At 41.8% G+C, this 20,207-nt stretch overlaps 1 protein-coding gene across 3 annotated transcripts in view; it reads right to left on the bottom strand.

Moving 5' to 3' along the window:
- The window catches only part of mast4 (microtubule associated serine/threonine kinase family member 4), a 141,406-nt gene extending 121,692 nt beyond the window's left edge, over positions 1-19,714 (bottom strand). The window contains exon 1 of one of the 3 annotated variants that reach the window (XM_072673080.1): positions 19,023-19,714. In XM_072673080.1, the coding sequence (XP_072529181.1) occupies positions 19,023-19,523 (501 nt within the window). In that variant the 5' untranslated portion in view covers positions 19,524-19,714. The remainder of the gene's footprint in view (positions 1-19,022) is intronic. The other 2 variants (XM_072673073.1, XM_072673089.1) reach the window with 2 other exon arrangements.
- Positions 19,715-20,207: the final 493 nt, after the last annotated feature.

Genomic DNA, 20,207 nt, shown 5'->3' with positions numbered 1-20,207 from the left:
GAGGCTACCTCCTTAGGCCTTCGGGCACAAAGGAACTCGGCTAATCACACAGATTTCTGCATTAAGGCTGCATGTGCTGGGAACCAGGGGGAACTGACTGTTTGACTGCAAACAAATGCAGCGTGAGGACGCTCTGGTTTGTGTTTGTTATGGGCTTTTCTATCACCCATGTGATCAGTTCCTGACAAGCCCATCCTTTAAAGAACAGTTCATTTCACAGCGCACAGAAGACGAGAGGGCAGATGACTAGAAGAATGCTCTGTACACAGACTTTGCTGACAAATATCTTTCTAGCTAGGAAGAAGACAAAAATCCCACACAAATCCTCAGCATACTCTGCCTACAAGCTTTGTTTTGTGGACAAGCTTTACAGAACAGTTCCTACCTAATGACTCTGTACCACATTTTTACAACGTCTTATGAATTTCAAACAATATTCTACTGTGTGTGGTCACGCCGTCAGGGCAGAGGTTTTCACCCCATTTTGATTCAAGCTAAACGCTGCATGGCTACATTTACCACACTAGCCAGAATTGTGCACTTAACACTGTGCACTGGGCTGTGTTAGGGCAAGAATCTGACGATCCAATACATATAAAAGATACAGGGTTAGATACTTATCTAACGGTAAGGGTTTAAACATGAGACAGAACTGCCTGCCATTGATCTTTGTATGTAAACTATTTATAAAAAAAACCTTTTTTCTGAGAATCAACACAACACATTTAACATGGTCAGGAACCGCCTACTTTGACAGGAAGAAGCTGTTTGACTGACATGCAAAATGTCCAATCACAGCTTGCATGGAATGGCACATATTCGGTTATGATTGAGAAACTCTGAAAGACTCATTTTTCAATCAGTCTCCAGGCACCTGGTCACTCGCGTATTGCGTTTTAGCTGGGAAAAGGGAGGGGGAAACCATAATAATGATAAATAACAACACAGCCTTTTTCCCTTCATTGCAAAGTACGCCTTACATGTATGTATTAATAATAATAATAATAATTATTTATATATATATATATATATATATATATATATATATATATATATATACACACACACACACACACACACACACACACAATATATATATATATATATATACATATATATATATATATATATATATATATATATATATATATATATATATATATATATATATATATATATACACACACACACATACATACATACATAAAATGTTAATATATAATTATAATTATATATTACAATATATATAATACAATTTATAATAAACATTTTATGTATTTATTTATAAGTTTAACACATTATAAATGTTTTTAATGTATTATTTTATTAATTCAATCAACACAAAGCAAGAATTTAACCTCTGAATGGAAATGGTAGGTTTGCACAGCTATGGTAGCTATGGCCTTACAACTGTCTAAAGTCTTCACCCTCTCTGTAGCCTATAACTAGCAACTCAAACCAAACACTTGTCAGAGGCAGCCTAGAATTCAACTTTACAACCACTAGCAATGTGCAATTATATCATTATCTGCTCCATCTTGTTGGTTCTCTCATCATTTGAGACATCAGAAATGTTACTACTCAACTGTGATTCCTGTTTGTGACTGCAGCTTTTTGACTGGATGAACTGGTTCGGTTTCATTATTCTCATAATAAAGTCCCACGCCTGCCCAAACTGGGCTACTTAACCGTCCACTCCTGCTCATGGAACTAATAACACTGATTTACAAGGTTTCTGTTTCCTTTGCAATTTTTGGTGTTTCAAATGGACTTTTTGATGCTGATGACAGAACTGACCGTGACATTGACATCATGTAGGGTTGAGAAACTGCCAATTTAGTTTTACAAACATTGTGAAATTTTGGAACATAACCTTGCGTACATAGATGTATTTGTTCGACAGTAATGTTTGTTTTATTTGGTTAAGATCATATTTTTACTCAATGTACAACTGGAACATGTGGTGATCTTAAGGTGGTTGCAATTCTACTGGGTCTGCAGCTTGAATACACCAAGCATTGCTGTTTTCTTTGCAAGTTAGACAGTCGGGCAAGAGATTCGCTTTATGTCAGGAAAAACCCTGCAACAAACAAACAAACAAACTAGGTTCCAGGGCAAGAATGTTGCACATGATCCATTGGTGGATCCAAAGACAATATTACTTTGCACATCAAACTTGAGCTAATGAAAAACTTTAAGGCGATTAACAAGCAAAAAAAACTGAAAAAAAGGTGTTTTCATTGGTCAACAGTGATGTGATGATAGCCACTTTGGTGGTCTTCTGCAGGGTGCAGAACGTGTTGCGTTGCTGGCTACTGTTGACGATGATGACGATAATAATAATAATTTTATTATTACAAACTCCAGCGCATCATCAGGACAGCAGAGAGGATCATTGGATGTAACCTGTCATCACTTTAGCAGATCTACACCAGCAGGGTGAGGAAACAGGCTGGCAAGATTACATCTGACCCCTCACATCCTGGACACCTCCTCTTCCAGACTCTCCCGTCTGGTAGAAGACTGCGGTCCATCAAAACCAGCACAACATGTCATGCTAACAGCTTCTTCCCCAGAGCTGTAGCGCTCCTCAACCACAGTGGACACCTCCCACTGTAAACCTCAAAACATACAACTGAACTGTACCAAACCGGACTGAACAGCTATTTTGCACTCTGCCTATTTGCACTATGTCTATTTGCACACTGTACAGATGTTCTTTTCTGTAAATATCAGCTCTTTACTTTCTGTAAATATCAGCTCTTTATTACCTTTAGTACTTTTTATTTTTTTAATTTATCCCCTACTCTATTTATTGTTTAGTGTCATTTTCCTTTAGTTTAAGACTGTGTTCTGTGTTTTTTGTTACTTGTCATACGTGTTGCTCTCACAAAGACAAATTCCTTGTATGTGTAACATACTTGGTGAAATAGAGATTCTGATTCTGATTATTATATTTTTTTTATCATCATCATCGTCATCATCAATTAGTTGGCATAACATTTGCACATAACATTTACATTTTACAACCCAAAAAGGTAAAAAAGCATGAGGAACAATAAGCAGAACACAAACCAGACACAGAGTTGAACAGAGCTAAAAACCACAGGTAAATGTCAAGAACAGAGCATCGCTGTCTACTTCAAGCCAACTTTCAGTTTAGTAAACAGTATAAGCAGCTTAAAGACCTGTTATCTGTTCAGTCATGTGACTCCACTGGCTTCCTGTAGCTGCCCGCATCATACATCAGCCCCTCCATACTTGATGGCAATGGTCAAAAGCCGAACCGCACCTAGAGCCCTTCGAGCTTCAAGTACGGCTCGGCTTGACCCGCCATCCCTCAAAATCCACGGAAGACAAGCATCCAGGCTTTTTTCTGTCCTGTAACAAAGTGGTGGAACGAGCTTCCCCTGGGTGTCCGAACAGCAGAGTCGTTCGCTGTCCTCAAACGCAGACTGAAGACCCTCCTCTTCAGAGAATACTTGGACGAATAGCAGAGTACTATGGTCACCTTATTGATTTGTGCTTAGTAATGTCTAAAGCTTAGAGGTATCTTTGAACTATTAGTCTATTCTAACTAGCTAAGGTTTTTCTTGGGTAAATAGCAAAGCACTTTTGTAAGTCGCTCTGCTAAATGCCTTAAATGTAAATGTATCAGGGAGTGTGTGTGAGTTATCATGGTTAACTCACACACACTCACTCTCACATTTTAACTCGTTTCGGGTCGCCATCCACTTGTAAACAGAGCTTGTCTCACTGAGAACAGTGTGACAAATGCTCTCAACAGCAGGTCTCAAGATTCTGTGTGCCATGTATCAGATCTGTAGCTATGCCTTTGGTGGAATTCCCCGTTTTGCCAAATATAATCTATATGTCCAAATGTTTGTGGACACCCCTTTAACGAATGCATTTAGCTACTTTAAGTTGCACCTATTGCAGATACAGATGTACAAATGCACACACAAACAGCTTGTCTAGTCCCTGTAGAGAAGTACTGCCAATAGCATAGGACTGCTGCAAATAAAGATGAACCTATTAGGACCATGAGAATGCCAGGCATGGGCTAGAGGGCTTAAAGCCCTCCAGGACGCTATGGAGCGGTGTTCTCTGGAACGATGGTGCTCTTTCCAGTACTTTTGTGAGGAGTTAAGAAGTTAGGGATGAGATGAGGTAGTGCTCATCCAACATCCTGACCTCACTAATGCTCTTGTTGCTGAATGCTCCAAAATCTAGTAGAAAGCCTTGCCTTGACAGTAGACAGTTACTCCAAGAAAAGCTCTATTAATACCCATGATTTCAGTAGAATCAGTGAACAAGCAGGTGTCCCAATACTTTTGTCCATAGTGTAATCCCAATAAATGAATTATTTAGTGTTTATTTCACATAAATAATCAAATATTAATATGATATTTTCCTCCAGCTCTACTCGCAACAGTTGCCTCCGAAAGAATGCACTTGTGGGTAGAGCACGGTTAGGTCAATTACTGTTGTGTGAGACAATCTATGAAAAGCAAGTGGAGGCTGAGCCGCGTCTTAACACGAAGCACTGTTCTAGGATGAGGATGAGATCCAGAGCGAAGAATAATATTTAATCCCCTCCACCGTCAACTCTAAACACAGGAAAGCCTATTGAGACTGTCCACACCATGCTCGCGGCTTGAAGAGACGAGCAGGCAGATGGCAAAGCCTCTAATGCATCCTCCTGCCAAAGCAGTAGCCCTTTCGTAAACATCTTCACCTTCCATTACATCACATAGCATCACCTCAAGAGGTCATTAGCCTCAATAAGCTTCACAACCGAATCGCTGAAATACGTACAAGCAGCAAGAGGCGCAAGGTTCTGGAAACTAAATGCAGCCGCAGCCGCAGCCGCCCGATCTGTCGCTCGCCCTGCAACTTACCATGATTTCTGGTGAGTCTTTAGAAGGATCTCGTTCCTCATCTGTTCAGCTTCGGCAGCGCAACAGCACCGTCACTGATCTCTCAGATTGCAGATCATCTTCTGATGAGAACGCACTCCTGTCTGAATAACCCGCTCGAGGGGTCAATCTCAGTGGGTGGACGCTACGCCAGCTCCTCGTAATGGAGAGCAATTCATGTTGCACTGAGATGATGTTGACCGTCATTGTATCAAAACACCAGATGAGAAATTTGCATTCGGAGCGCAAAGTCCGTCATGGCTAGTAGTGACAGTTACTAAGTAACAGTAGATGTAGATGAGGTTTAACGTGAATGGAGTACTAAACACAAGCCATCTATTTGCAATTAAACCAAAAAATAAATAAATAAATAAATAAAATAAAAAAATCATCATCTTACATCCCCCTTCACACAAAATACGTGCTGCATCTCTCCTTTCATCTAGTCTTCATATACGCTTATCTAGTGTTTATGAACTCGCCTGGATCACAAACGAAAAGTCTTACATAAGTATTAGGTAATCAGATTAAGTGCACAAACTCTTCAGGAACAAGGAGCGCACACTCCTGATCTCAGTTCAGTTCCACAATCGCTAAGCAAAAGCCTTATTTTAGACTCCAGCCAGCCCTGTCAGAGTCACATAGGCAGACAAAACTCATCTTCGTGAAAGCACAAAGGCAATTACAGTGGCAAATTTGGGCTGTGATGAGGTATAGCGTTGGGGAAGCCGTTCAGAACATGAAAGTTAGATTACGCCCGATGTGGCATTTGCATCAACCGCAGTGAATAGACCAGCTAAATCATGCAGGTCATTTAGGACTGCTCATTTCTGAAAGACCGCTGCAACCCTTCAGCACTGAACCTATGCATGAGGTCATTCCTAATGAAAGCCCCCATAGTCCCCCTTTGAGATGACCCTCAGAAAGTGCTTTACATAACAATGACTCAGGGAGCATCTTACGTAACAAATATAATTCTCCAGTCAGCAGAGAAGCGCCGCTGAATAATAACCTATTTCACTGCACAATAAACACTAAAGATTGGACTTAACTGAAATGATTTGGGGACCTTGATGAAAGTAAATGTTGACTGGTAAACAGTTTCGAATACATTTTAAAGAGATAACAGGATTTAAAAAGAGAAAAGAAAAATAAAACCTTTTTCAAAAAACACAGTAGAAGCTCTGCGGTCTGATCCACTCACCAACACAACACACAAACACTCCACCACCACGTCAGTGTCAACGCAGTGCTGAGAATGACCCACCACCCAAATAATACCTGCTCTGTGGTGGTTGAAGAACAGGGTGAAAGAAGGCAAACACACTATGCAGAGAAAATGGTGAACTACAGTCTGTAATTATAGAACTACAAAGTGCTCCTATATGAGAAGGGGAGGTGGTATAATGTACAATTACTTTCGAAACAAGGAGGTGGTTTTAATTAAGTGGCCAGTCAGTATTTACAGTGCTGGGCAACAGGACAATAAATCAAGATCATAGCAAATTGAATATTTTACCTCGATTATGATTAATAAAGGGTTATATAAGCTACAGCTCTGTGTCCTTAATGTTGTTACCATGCAAAGGATGGAGTCACTACAGTTGTACAGTAATGACTACAGATGGTAGTATGTTTTATAACCGTATATCCTCACACAAGGGGGGTAAGCATCAACAGAAATATATACAGTCAGAGTGATGGTGGGTCTGGAGACCATTTGAAATCACTGGGCGTCTCCCATCTCCACACTCTTACAAATATATGTGCTACCAATGGTTCTTTGAGCAATGCCATCTTAAATTTGTTCTTGAGAAAAGTCCCAACCAAAAAGTTCCCAACTGTTCACCACTATGCTCTCATGATACAGAAAATATAAACATTATGCATACACCATACAAACTATGTACATCATGAATATATAACCTGAAATGTTTACATTACTATTTACATCTAGACACAGGATACGGTGTGAATTCAAACAATGTGAGCGGGGAGAAGTCTTTGTGGCTGCAGTGTGCAGACTGAGCAGAGGTCACAGTTCCAGTAAGTAAGTGCAGGGTGCAGAGTGTGTTTGTATGGGGTGGAGGTGTGATGAGACTGGAGAGATAACTTTATGGACTGTGGACTGGTACACTGTGCTACTGCCTGTTCAGCAGCCTAACTGCTTTGGGGTAGAAGCTGTCTCAGAACCGGCTGGTTCTGGTCTTCATGCTTCTGTACCTCCTCCCGCAGGGCAGCTTTGAGAACAGGCAGTGGCTTGGGTGGGTGGAGTCCTTAATAACCCTCTTCAACTTTCTCAGGCAGTGGCTGGAGAATAAATCCAGGTTTGGAAGCTGAACCCCGATGATGAGCTGGGTTGTGAGCAAGACCCTCTGCAGAGTTTACCGCTCAGTTCCCCTATGAGGTGGTGATCCAGCCTGTCAAAACACTCTCCACAGTGCAGGTGTAGAACGTCCTGAGGATGCAGGGGTTTATACCAAACCATCTCAGCCTTCAGTGGTAGAAGAAGTGCCAGGTGTCCCTTAGCAACAACTTCCAAATGTGTTTTTTTTTTGGTTGTTTTTTTTTTTTTTGGATTCAGATCCAGTTACTGGGAAAACCCCCAAAACACTGAACGAAATTCTTCATGTTCGCTAAACCAGTTGGAGATAACCTTTGCTTTGTGATGTGGTTTATCATCATGCTGGGATGAACACAGACACCAACCACATTCAAACTGTCTGCGTCAGACAAGCCGATAATTGATTGGTCTAAACAAGCCCAAAAAGTGTCAAGCAAACAATCCCGACATCATTACACCACCTCCACCAGCCTGGGCTGTTGACACAATGTAGGTTGCATTCCTGGATTAATGCTGTTGGCCAAATCCTGCCCATACCATCTGCGTGCCTCAGCAGAAATCGAGATTCATCAGACCAGGCTACATTTCTTCCAGTGTCCAGCCGTGCGGTTTTGGTAGAGCCTGTGCCCACTGTAGCCTCAGCTTTCTGTTCTTGGCGGACAGGAGTGGAATCCAATGTGGTCTGCTGCTCTTATAACCCATCAGCCTCAAGGTTCAATGTGTTATGGATTCTGACAGTTGTACAGAGTGGTTATCTGGGTTACCTTTAGCCTTTAACCCTATAACCCTATAGCCTTTTAGGCAGCTAGCACTAGGCTGTCAATTCTCCATTGACCTCCCTCACCAACAAGCCGTTTTTTGTGTGCAGGACAAAAAAGCTCACTGGACGTTTTTTGTTTATGAAAGCATTCTGAGACAACTCTAGAGACTGTTATAAAATCCCAGATTAACAGCAGTTCTAGAAATACTCAAACCAGCCTGTCTGGCAGCAACAATCATGCCATGCTCAAAATCACAGAGATCAAATTTCTACCCCACTCTGATGGTTGATATGAACATTACATGAAGCTACTGACTCGTAGCTGTATGATTTTTGCACTGCAACTACACAATTGGCTCAAAGGATAAATGTGTGAATGAGTACGCATACAGGTCTCCTGGATAATTTGAGTGTATATTGCAGTACTACACTGCTCAAGACTGACCAGCACACCAAACATGGGTTCGGATAATGCTGCTGCTGTTTGCTGCTTAAGCTAGTTTGAACTAAGGATGACTGCAACACTGCACAATTAATACATACAAATCTAGGTCAGCTATCCTGGTTTACCACCCAGAGTCAACAACATTAACATGCTGGCATGATATTAATGCCCTTTGGTAACCCTGCTACATGGTACTCTGAATTTTACAATGGGTTTTTTATTAGAAGCCCATTAAATGAAGCAAAATAAATGCCCCCCCCCCTCCCCAATTAGGCTACAGGCATTCTCAGCTAACTCAGCAGTACTTAACACCCCAGCTTCCACTACTTGAAAGGTGCGTCAGTCGTTCTGTATACCCCTTCTTCTATGTCCCTGTCAAAAATCAATCAGTTGACACATGAGGACCTACACAAGCCAGGCGTTCGTCAGCTCCGTGTGAGCAGACGCTGTGGTCACCTTTCCCCTCTTAAAATAGCCCCCGTATGTGTGCAAGCACTGTAACATGAGAGATGGAGCCCATATGCCATCCTCTAGCTACCATAACCCATGAACAAAAAGTGACTGAAGGGGAACTGGGGCACAGAACTCAAAACCCTACTTAGCTGACATAGTTTGCTGAAGTGGAACATGCTGCTTGTGAAGGTAGTGATGCTGAGGGACATGTCTAACAAGTTCTAAAGGGTTCTTAACATAGTCTATAAAAATCAGACGGTTCACTAGTGCACCTGACTTAAACCCCACTTAGATTAGATTTACTATAGCGATGCTTTCTAAGAAAATCTGTTAGGCACTCTGTTTGGAAACCACACAATGGATAAACATGGTTTAGTACATGCTGTAGACACTTGGAAGAACAGCTGCTAAACTGTCAAGAGGACACTATCCTCAAAAGGCCCCTTCACTTCCCATATTCATTGGCAGTTGCCCCCACACATTCTGTCTTGACTAGGGCTGTGTATTAGCAGGAACCTGGCACTGTAATACATATCACAATCAAACATACACAGTGACAGTAAGCACACATGCCCAGAGTGGTGAGCTGGTTATCGAACCCACAACACTGTTATCAAAAGCCGCTGAGCCACCACTGCCCCAAAGCTTGCAATATATGGAGATGTACAATTTCTTTAAATCATATTTTAGGAATCAGCATTGTCATCGCAAAGTGTGCATGCACAATAGTCACATCACAGGACGTGCAACGACATGTATAGCAAATTAAAATCATACATACTCTGCTACAATGTGCTTAATACAGCAGGAAAATCGGCACTGTTCTCATTTTTCATGACACTTCAACCAGAGGCATAAAGCCTAGGCTGCAGCCGAGGTAGGCTGCATTTCTCGGCTGCTAGGTCAGAGAAGGCTGTGCAAAAGTAAAGGACCATTCGTAAACAGCCTAGAAGTGCAGCCTAGCTTTGAGGAGATTTGGATGATGCAAATGATATATGCTTCCCTGCCTTCTGTTGCCCACAGTTCACTGCGCACATAGAACAGGGGCACAAATGTTCACATTTTAATAAATAGAATTGTAAGCATTTTTATAATTTAAGGGGTGGGACGTTTCCTGCGGAACTGGAACAAACAGTGGGATCTGAAGACAGGGGAGAGCACTGCTATCTAGCGGTCAGGGTTTAACAAACACAAAATGAAGCACTGTTTGCAGCCAGTCTTTACATGTTAACTATTATTTATTGTTTTTGTTTTTTTTATCGACACAGTGTCGCAAAACATAATATCGCAATACTCAAGTGTATCAATATTTTCCTTCAGCCCTTGTCTTGACTTCTGCATTTTTCAGGTTATAAGTCATGTTATGAGTCAAATCAAATATGCCCCCATAGTAAACACAGCAAACATCTGAGATCACCTTGGACAAATTCTTACCCTTTTTAGTACTAGGCCCCTAACCCACTCTGCTCCAGGTGCACCATAGTATGGCTGGCCCTAAGCTCTGACCCCAGAAAAAAAAAAAAAAAAACTGCCATTGCAATCTTTTTTTCTACAATATATTTTGCTGGTCGGTCTGTCATGGAAAAACAGTGCAAACCTCCCTTTTGTGATTGATTTCATTTGCCTTATAGGACATTGGACAGCCTGCAAAATGACAGATTATGCAGGCCTACAATGAAGGTACTTAACAAATATAGAACAATGCCAACTCATGTGCTCCAATGTTTCTTTACCTGGTTAAAAGGTTCTTTATATTGGTGGTCCGTTTGTAGATATTACCAAAAAGAGTTGAACTACTGACTTTTGGAGGTTCTGTAATTTGAAACTGTGTAGGAACCTATAAGAAAAGTTTTGCTTTTCTCAAGGAGCTTCTACTTTTAACAGTGTACTACAGAGGACAGTTGCTTGGTAGGAATTTGATGGTGTGGGAAAGCACTGCGTTTTACCATTTAATGCTTTTCTTTCTATTTATGCAGCATGATTCACTGTCTTTCTTTGAAAAATATAAGCTTCCTGCATTTTAGATGAAGGTGAAATGTCGTAAATGCCACACGTTCATCTGCCCATCACACACAAGGATTAGTCTTAGCTTGTGTTTCTAAACCTGGGTTTGTTGAATGTGCTTTGTGATGGCACAGGAGAATCAATACCCTATAAAACCTTTTAACTGAGTGATTTCAACAACTACTTTTTAAAAGAACTATCCAATGAAAGGCTCTTTAGGGAATCTAATGTGACCCTTTTATGTAATCACTTCAAAGAACCCAGCATCAGCATAAATGCTGACAAATATAGGCAGGGAACAAATGACATTTCAGATCAACACCTTCATGTAAAATTGTGTGTCCCAGAGGAACTTTGTAAGGAAAGTCGCTGTCATCAGACATCTGGCTGACCTCAACGCTCACCCCCGTTCCATTCCCAGCTAAATCATGCTCCTCAGAAGGTCACGACTGTTCATATTACAGACCTCCGCTGCTGAGCTCGGCTCCACCACATGAACCAAGGGCATGAACTGGAGCTCCTGCTAGCTTTACACTCCCTCCACACTGAATGCTTCCACATCACTGCAAACTCCCAGTAGGGAGCCTGCAGCTTCCTGTGTTGATCAGATCTGCCTCTGGACACAAGCAGCTGTGTGATTATGGGCCTTTTAAGATATTGTTTACTTATAAAAAAAAAGCAATCTGTGAGAAGTTGGAGATGGCTCACTGCTGGGTTACAAAAAGTGACTCAAAACTGATGCAAAATCACACTCAAAGCATTAGCCAACCATCAATATAATGTATAGAAGCATTATTTTTCACAGGTATATGGATCGGCACAAATATATCAATATTTAAAGCAACATCATGTAGTATTTTAGCCGTAAAAACAAGTTTGATGTGCTATTGAGCTGTAACAGGGAGTACAGCTCCTCTATTGTTGCTACTCCAGGCCTGGCATAAAGCTAACTGCGCCATGTAATTCTTGTGAAGCTGGCAGGGCAGTGCTACAGAAAACTACAACGCTTCTTTCACTTGCAATGATAGTTTTGTATCTCAGCTTGTCCAGAAAGGCATGTTTAAAAAAAAAAAAACACATGTAAAATCAGGGGTGGCTCGAAATTTAAATTCCATCTCCCGACTGTAGGGGGAGCCCAGGAGCAAGAAGTACTAATTCTCACATAACGTTGCTTTAAAAGCAATACCACAGTTCTCATGATTAAACAGCTCAGACGGAAACAACGTAATTCAGAGTGGATTGGGTCAAAATGTTCAGTTTAAGCAGGTCACAATCCGATCCAAGCAGATGTTAATATATAGAGTATTTGCTACTTTAACCCCAACTCAATTTCAATTCTTCATTTTAACCACGATGTTCAGAGCGCCATCTGGTGGCCTCAAGGTGCCATTAAAGGGCATTACTCCCAGAAGGCAGCAGTATAGACATTCTCAGAAGGTAAATAAAAGAGTTCAGAGTCTGCAGGGTGGAGCTATGTCACAGTGGAACACTAAAACAGAACAATGTCTGCTGATGAAACTATATAAAACTACCGCAGAAATACATGGTTTTACCAGCGGGAGAACCCTGCGCCTTACTTTGTTTTTAAATCAGCACTGAAGAGCTCATTTACAACCGAGAGGAGGCCAGTGCTAATGCTAATACACACAGGCTATAGAAAACCCAGTCATTATCAGTAGTCAACAAACATCAACAAAGAACACTTCAGAATGTGTACCACCGCACGCACACACTCACACACAGACACAGACACATGAGGTGACCTGGCCTGACTGCAGTGTTTTGAAGGAGCTGGGAGCTGAATGGTCAGGGAGGAGAGTCAGACTGGATTATAAGATATTAAACACACTATAAAACAGTCATTTTAAGAAAAGTCTCAACTAAACTAAATCAATCAGGCCATAGTGTCTCATTATAGAAACTGTTCTCTCACATTAAGAGATTCAGATTCGATCATGGGGAGACATAACTAGATTAAGACATCCCTGGCTCTGTGGCAAGAGAAACTTGCCAAATCACAATTGGAGTTCTGTAATTAAACTTTTTGTAATCACTGTAGTTGTGGATTGGAACCAGGTGTGTTTAACGCCTCAAGTGGCTCTCTTACAAAATGATCATTAATAACCTGTCTGATGCATGAAACACTGTTTTATGATCATTCGGACACTAGGCTTAAAACCTATTTTTAAATTAAATCATTTTTGAGTGGACATCAGTATTTTACAGTCATTTCAAAGCATACCACCGTGAAGCACACTGTTTACACCCCAACATTTAAATTATGCAGACAACATAGCTGATTGTAAGCATAAATGACAGGAAAACCATTTTTAAAAATAAGTAAACAACTTCATTTTGGGATTTTAAAAAGCTTGACCAACAGACTTTAACCTTTTAAGCTGCCTCAGAAACTCAAGTTTTGTTTCCATAGTTCTAAATTCAAAGATAGCACATCCCATTTTTAACCAAAATAAAATGCATAAATTGCAGTAGGACATGTCAAACAGCTAACACAAACTAAACAGCAGGGTCACCGCATCAATGTTCTTAAATCACACAGCGTTCTTTAAAGCAAACAGAAACTCTGCAGATGTCCTAGGAGTACATCTCCCTGAGAGACTACATAGAGCAAGCAGGACACACTCCCTGGGACAACATGGACAAGCCTGCCAAGACAAGTAACTTTCCCTGGCGTGCTGGGATTAGTGTCCATCTTTGATAATCCAGGCATATTAAAAGCACGCCTAATTCCACAGAGCTCCATTATTTCACGGACCTGAATATTTACAGAGCACAAATATCTAACAGCACATTAGTCAATAAGCACAAAGGTTGAATCTGATGGATTTTTGCCTCAAGCTAGTTCTCATGCTGAAACTACATAGGTCACCTATCCTAACACTTCTAACAGTACACTCAAATATTTGGCTTAGGAATGATTTCTAGCATTTCTACTGTTCTCAACTCCTCCTAACAGCTTTCTGATTTCTGAGACCATAAGAATCATCTCAGAACAGCACAACTGAACTCAACTGAACATAAATAGCTCTCAGGAGAGAGGCTTAAATAAATATATAGACCAATTTTCCAACACTAAAGTTTGAGCCTGTCAAAACTCATGTTCAGACAAGACTACATCTCTAAATCAGCACAGGCAAACCTGTTGAAGCCCAACACTCAATCTCAACTCACTTTAAAGGTCAGGAAAGCTTACCCGCCATCCTTCGGACGATGTACTGGCTTCTGGTACAGTCATATTCCTCCTAAGTGCCATTAAAGTCTTTAAAAACAGAGCTACAGATCTGCCATTCACATTTCAGCAGCAGAGTGTAAGAGATCAACAGAAGAGATCAGGCGAGCATGCTGGGAATGACATCACCCCTAGTGGAGGAAGAGGAACCTTAAAGAGATTAAAGACGAATCCTCTTAGCGTGTAAGCCATTCACTGACTCTGTGCCCCCCCCTTCACAACGAAAAGCTCCACTAAAATAAATGGAGGTTTATTTATAACCCGGAAATGGCATCTTAGGTGGGCGATACAGTTGACTAATGGGGCCTGTAACGGACCCTGATAGGATGCCTGCTGTAAGAATCCAGCATAGAAAGAAGCATGGATACGGAAAAGGTCACAAAAGGTCATAAACCAATGTGGAGAGATATGGAGAACTAATAAATAGGGGTGCGCTGATATAGGAGTTGTGGGCCGATGCAGATATCTTTTATACACATATGAGGACATTCTAATACATCCATCATGAAACAACCTTCTGAAGTATCGGTCAGACCTATACATGCAAAGGTCTGGACGCCCTTTGGTTAAAATTGGTCAATAGCTTTGCGAGTAAAAGATTTCCAAAAGCCATACAGTTATAGATTACACATTTCTTTAATGTTTTAAGCAAGGTTAATTTTCAATTTCCACATTTTCATGGTTTCTACATAAAGAAGGATGTGGTCAGGACTGAGTAACCGTACCTTTGGCATATTTCAGTTTAAAAACCAGCTAAGAGTTTTTCAATTGAAAATGAAATTGTTAGTTCATTTGCTGCACTGCTCTTTTGAGATCTCTCCAGATTTCAGAGTTTCGATGACGTCTAGGCTGGGCGACTATGAGGGCCATTGCAAAATTTTCAGCTTGCGCCTCCTAAGGTAGTTCTTTGAGGATTTTGATGTACTTAACATCATTATGTTGCTGTAAAAGCCATCCTCTTTTAATCCTCAGCTTTTAGTAAAGATGGTGTGATGTTTGGATTTAGAGAAATACCAGCAAATTCTGGAAGCATTCTTGCCCCAAGCCAAAAGCATGGTCGATTCACCCCCCGCCCCCATGCTTAACAGTTTGAGGAGTGTTTTCATGAAATTCCACCTCTTTTTCCTTCACTGTGCACTGTTCTACGATGCAGCAGCACCTCCATAGTCTGACAAATCTTTCTAAAGGTATGTATAGACATCCTTCAAACAGGTCTCTGAAAAGGTTTTCTTAATTTCTTTGTTTGTTTTTTTTTTTAAGACTTCAGCTTGAGACTCATATCTGCTGTGCAGTTCCCAGTCTTTTGCATGAAGCTCCTTCATTTGTGTACTCTACAACTGTACAAAACAAAATAATAAAGTATGTTTAATTTCATTTCTACATGTAAAACATCAACATTAACCATCCATAGACTTTTGAACGTTTTATAAAATATACATAATGAATATATTGGAGGCATGTGTTCGATGGGTAGACTTAGGTCTGAGAGCTGCAACTTTCTTTCAACTGTGCATTCTTCACAATTCATAATCATTATGACAGGTTATAATGGGTAATCATTTAACAACTCTTTTCCCAAGAACATGATGGCCTAAATCCATTATGTAAGGCCACTGGGCCAATACGTTCACATAAACAGGCATCACAAGCTATCCCTATGAGCCTCTGCCTTTGTACGAGTTCATGGACTATTGTAAAGGTGAAAGAATCTCTGAGGGCAGTTTCTCTGGTTCACGTCAGAATGTCCTCTCCTATTTAGATCACTATTCAGAAGGGAGAGGAAGGGAAAAGGGAGCTATTTAAGACCGCTGAAATGAGGTTGATAAGTTCACATAAAAGCGGCCAGATTGCAGATTTACTGCAGGATATGGTTCTCTGTCCCCTGTTTAGCTTGAGATACTAGTGAGTTTGTGGGGGAGTGTCCTATATGCCCCCCTTTTCCGCAGTAACAGCTTTTTAATTTAATCTGGAAAGGCTTTACACAAGATATTGCTGGATGTGAGGATTTGATTGCATTCAGTCACAAGAGCATTAGAGAGGTCAGGTGCTGATGTTGGATAATTAGCTTGGAATCAAAACCGCCATTTCAGCTCATTCCAAAGGCATTGGGTAGAGCTCCATCACTCCAGCAAGTGCAGTTCCACTGTTCTACAGTCCAGCATTAGGGGGCTTTACACACCTCTAGATGACACCCGACATTGAGCATGGTGATATTAGACTCAGCAGCTGTTCCAGAGCACGCTATAGCAATCTATGGAACTTTAGAAAAGACTTTCGTACTAGTTAGGTGTGTCTGAAAACAGAGACATACCCTATGTTTGAATGTACAACACAAACAGAACCAGAACCATTAGACCTGGAGCCAGTTACAGAGGGGAAAAAACATGGAGACGGAGCAAAATAAGAACCAGAACAGGGAGAAGAACTGGCTTTTTAAAATGGTTCGGAAAAGGATTTGGCAAATTAATGTACATCATTTTCCAGGCAGATTGTTTGGCTGGATAAGTCCAATGCAAAAGGAACCCCAAAGAACTCAAATCACTAAATCTGAAGTTAAAAACAAGGGAAGAATACTTGTCATTGTAAGCTTTACAAATCCCCCCCATTATCCTGGCTTTTTCAACCCTGAGCTCAACAATCGTGTCCAGATCAGGTCCTGTGATTAGCGTGAGCTTGGACCCTATGACAAGCGCTAGCAATCAGATCTCTGTGAGGATCGTTCACATGAGAGGAAAGCAAACTTAGGCCATGTTACAGCTGGACTCATCTAAAGTAAACAAAGCCTGAGCAGATTGAGAAGATAAGCCACTGGTTCCCAGAAACCTGGCTTCTGCCCTTACTGTGTTAGCACAAAAGCAGATGTCTGTGCATCACTGACAGCCACTGACCTGAAGCCGCTCACTGCATGGTCACTTGACCTGTTGCAAATGAACAATGCAAGACATGCCTCAGGTATTTTCAAGCACTTCAGCTTAACAAGACTCAAGTCAATCAGATTTCCCCTCACACAAAGGTGCACACTATATAAATGTGTTTAGGGTGCAGATTATTCAATAAGGATTCTCTCTATTTTCTGCAAGGTCACCAGGGTCACCGTGTTGGATCTGTGAAGGAAACTGAAAGTAAGTGGCAACTTCTGCTGGTCTTCCTTCTGCTCACCACACACTCTGAACAACTCAGGAAGACCGAACACTGAGACTGACTCCAAACTGCACCTGTAGGGATATTCCTCAAAACAGCATTTGGGACAGGACGCATGCTAACAGCAGAAGCTCCACTTCCAAAACAAGGACATACACACTCTAGATGCAACTCTAAGAATGTTTAAACCCTAAATAACAAATTTAAAAACTGCACCAGCAGAATTAAGCAAAAGCAACACTCTCTCTGCATGGGTCCTCCCTGAGTCCTGAAAGCAGGGTTGATGAATGTTCAATACAACAAACCAGGAGCAGTTGATCATACAGCCTAGAGCTGGGCAATATGACAATATTTTATCGCATCGTGATCAATTTTGTTATCGTGGTACACAACATGCTTTTATTAGGGTATCGTGGATATTGTCAGTGCTTAAAAAGCACTGAGTAACACATTTCATTCCAAAGAGCGTAATCATCAGTCTTATTACATTCAATGGAGTGAAGCACAGTACTCAGTATGGAACAGTATTCGGAAAGCAGTTTTTTTAAATTACCATTTTGGCAATTTGGTATTAGTGACAAAACATTGGGATAAATATCATGTCATATAAAAAATATATAGTCTTTAAATATTGTGATATAAAAATTGTCCATATCGCCCAGCTCTAATACACCCATTATTTCCCAAAGGTATGGGAGCAGGAGGGCCGCTGACAACTGTGGAGCTATCAAACCTAGTCATGTCCAACAACTAAATCATGAGGAAAAGTACCACAGAACTTTGATTAGTGCTGATTTGTGTAAAGACGGGAATGTTTGCATAGTTTAAACTAATTCAAAATCAATCAATGACTCTGTTTTGTTAATCAATAAGTAGAATCAGGAACAGGTTAAAGACTGACTCCCATTATGCAAGAGCTTTTGCTACACTCTGGTGCTTCAAATGGTAGAATCTATGAGCAATGCCCTGGAAGAGCCACTTAAAGGTAAAGGTAAAGGTGCACGTATTTGTCCCTGTACAGTGTACAGCGAAATGTGTCCTGTGTGGTAGTGAACACACACTCACACACACTAGTGAGCTAGGGGCAGTGAGTACATACACACACACACACACACACACACACACACACACACACACACACACACACACACACACACACACCCAGAGCGGTGGGCAGCCAACTCCAGCGCCCGGGGAGCAGAGAGGGTAAAGGGCCTTGCTCAAGGGCCCAACAGTGGCAGCTTGCCAAGCCTGGGAATCGAACCCACAACCCTGCGCTCTAACCGCTGAGCCACCACTGCCCCACTTCAGGTTCTTCACAGGTTCTAAAATACAAACATGGTTCCTTATGGAACCAATAGTGATTCTTCTGTAGCCTCTGCAGACCCCTTTATAGCACGCTCAGTTTTACCAAAGTGCAGACACTGCAAAATTGGGTTGACCAGCCCACGAGACGCACAGCCCTTCAGCCCTGATCCCTGAGCAGACCAACATGGAGCTGGCTGGCTGGCTGGCTGGCTGCTACACACCCATAAACACACCTGCTTTTCCAGTTTCTCTCAATTCTAAGCACTTAAAGACTTAAATGTGCTGTTTCTTCTAGAAGCAAACTGAGCTCCAGCATGCACCTGCACGACTCCAGCATGTATTCCTCGCTAACTCGGCCGTTCTGTTATTATTATTATTATTATTATTATTATTATTACCAGTTCGTCTTCGTCCCCATCCTCCTCGTCGCCTCCTCGTTCTTGGTCCTCCTCATTCCTCATTTTCTCCTCTTTACTGAGGTCTTCTGACTCCCCCTCGCCGCCGCCTTCCTTCCCGTTTTCTTCGAGGCTAGAAAAGTCTAAAGCGCGACGCTGGAGCTCCTCAAAACGCCGAAACTCACCCCGAGTCTCCTCACCCCGAGTCTCCTCACGCCGAGTCTCCTCACCCCGAGTCTCCTCACCCCGAGTCTCCTCACCCCGAGTCTCCTCACGCCGAGTCTCCTCACCCCGAGTCTCCTCACCCCGAGTCTCCTCACCCCGAGTCTCCTCACGCCGAGTCTCCTCACCCCGAGTCTCCTCACCCCGAGTCTCCTCACGCCGAGTCTCCTCACGCCGAGTCTCCTCACCCCGAGTCTCCTCACCCCCGTCCGACAGCGTCTGAGAGCTCGATGAACTTTTACTCCCGTCGCTTCCAAATCTGTCCGACTCTTCCCTCTCCATGATGACGTCCAGCCAGCCCCGACAGCACTCAGAGAGCTACACTGAGCTACACTGTCACCGTGAAGGACATGGTGCAGAAGTTTTCACACTGTGTCCGTCAGAGAACTGACCCCTGCGCGCGCCTCTCCATTGAGCCACGAAGCGCTCAGGTAAACACCAGCAGGCACACCATCAAGTTTCAGTGCTGCAGGCGTTTCGTCCGCGTGCTGCGGCTGCTGCTGCTGCTGGTGGGGTGAAAGTGCTCGCGCGGGTGACCGGGCGTGCTCGAGCTCATTCACTCACAGCTTTCAAAACTCCGCCCAGTCAGCGAGAGAAATACGGAGACCCTGAAGCATCAGGCTGAAAAATCATATTCAGAGACTCAGTGTATAAAAACTCTTCCCTTAGTTTAAATAAAGCGTCTGCTCTACATGGAAGCATTTATTTATTCAATTGAGGGAACAGACTTGAATATTATTTTTATTGAAGTTTATATTAAAATTCAATAAGTGTCCAGTTAATCCTGGAACATTTCATTTTCGGACACTATGTAACAGCCTTAGACTAAAAAATCAATGTGTAAAAACATTAGTACATAGCATAGACTAAATACACACCATAATAACCAGAAGAATCAGATCTTTAAAATGATATGAAACTCAGTATGGTTATTTAAGTGTAATATAACCAAATCTATACAAATAT

The sequence above is a fragment of the Salminus brasiliensis genome, chromosome 1 (assembly GCF_030463535.1).
Source record: "Salminus brasiliensis chromosome 1, fSalBra1.hap2, whole genome shotgun sequence".
Classification (NCBI taxonomy): domain Eukaryota; kingdom Metazoa; phylum Chordata; class Actinopteri; order Characiformes; family Bryconidae; genus Salminus; species Salminus brasiliensis.
The sequence above is the reverse complement of the archived record's forward strand: the minus strand, read 5'-3'. Positions and strand labels throughout refer to the sequence as shown.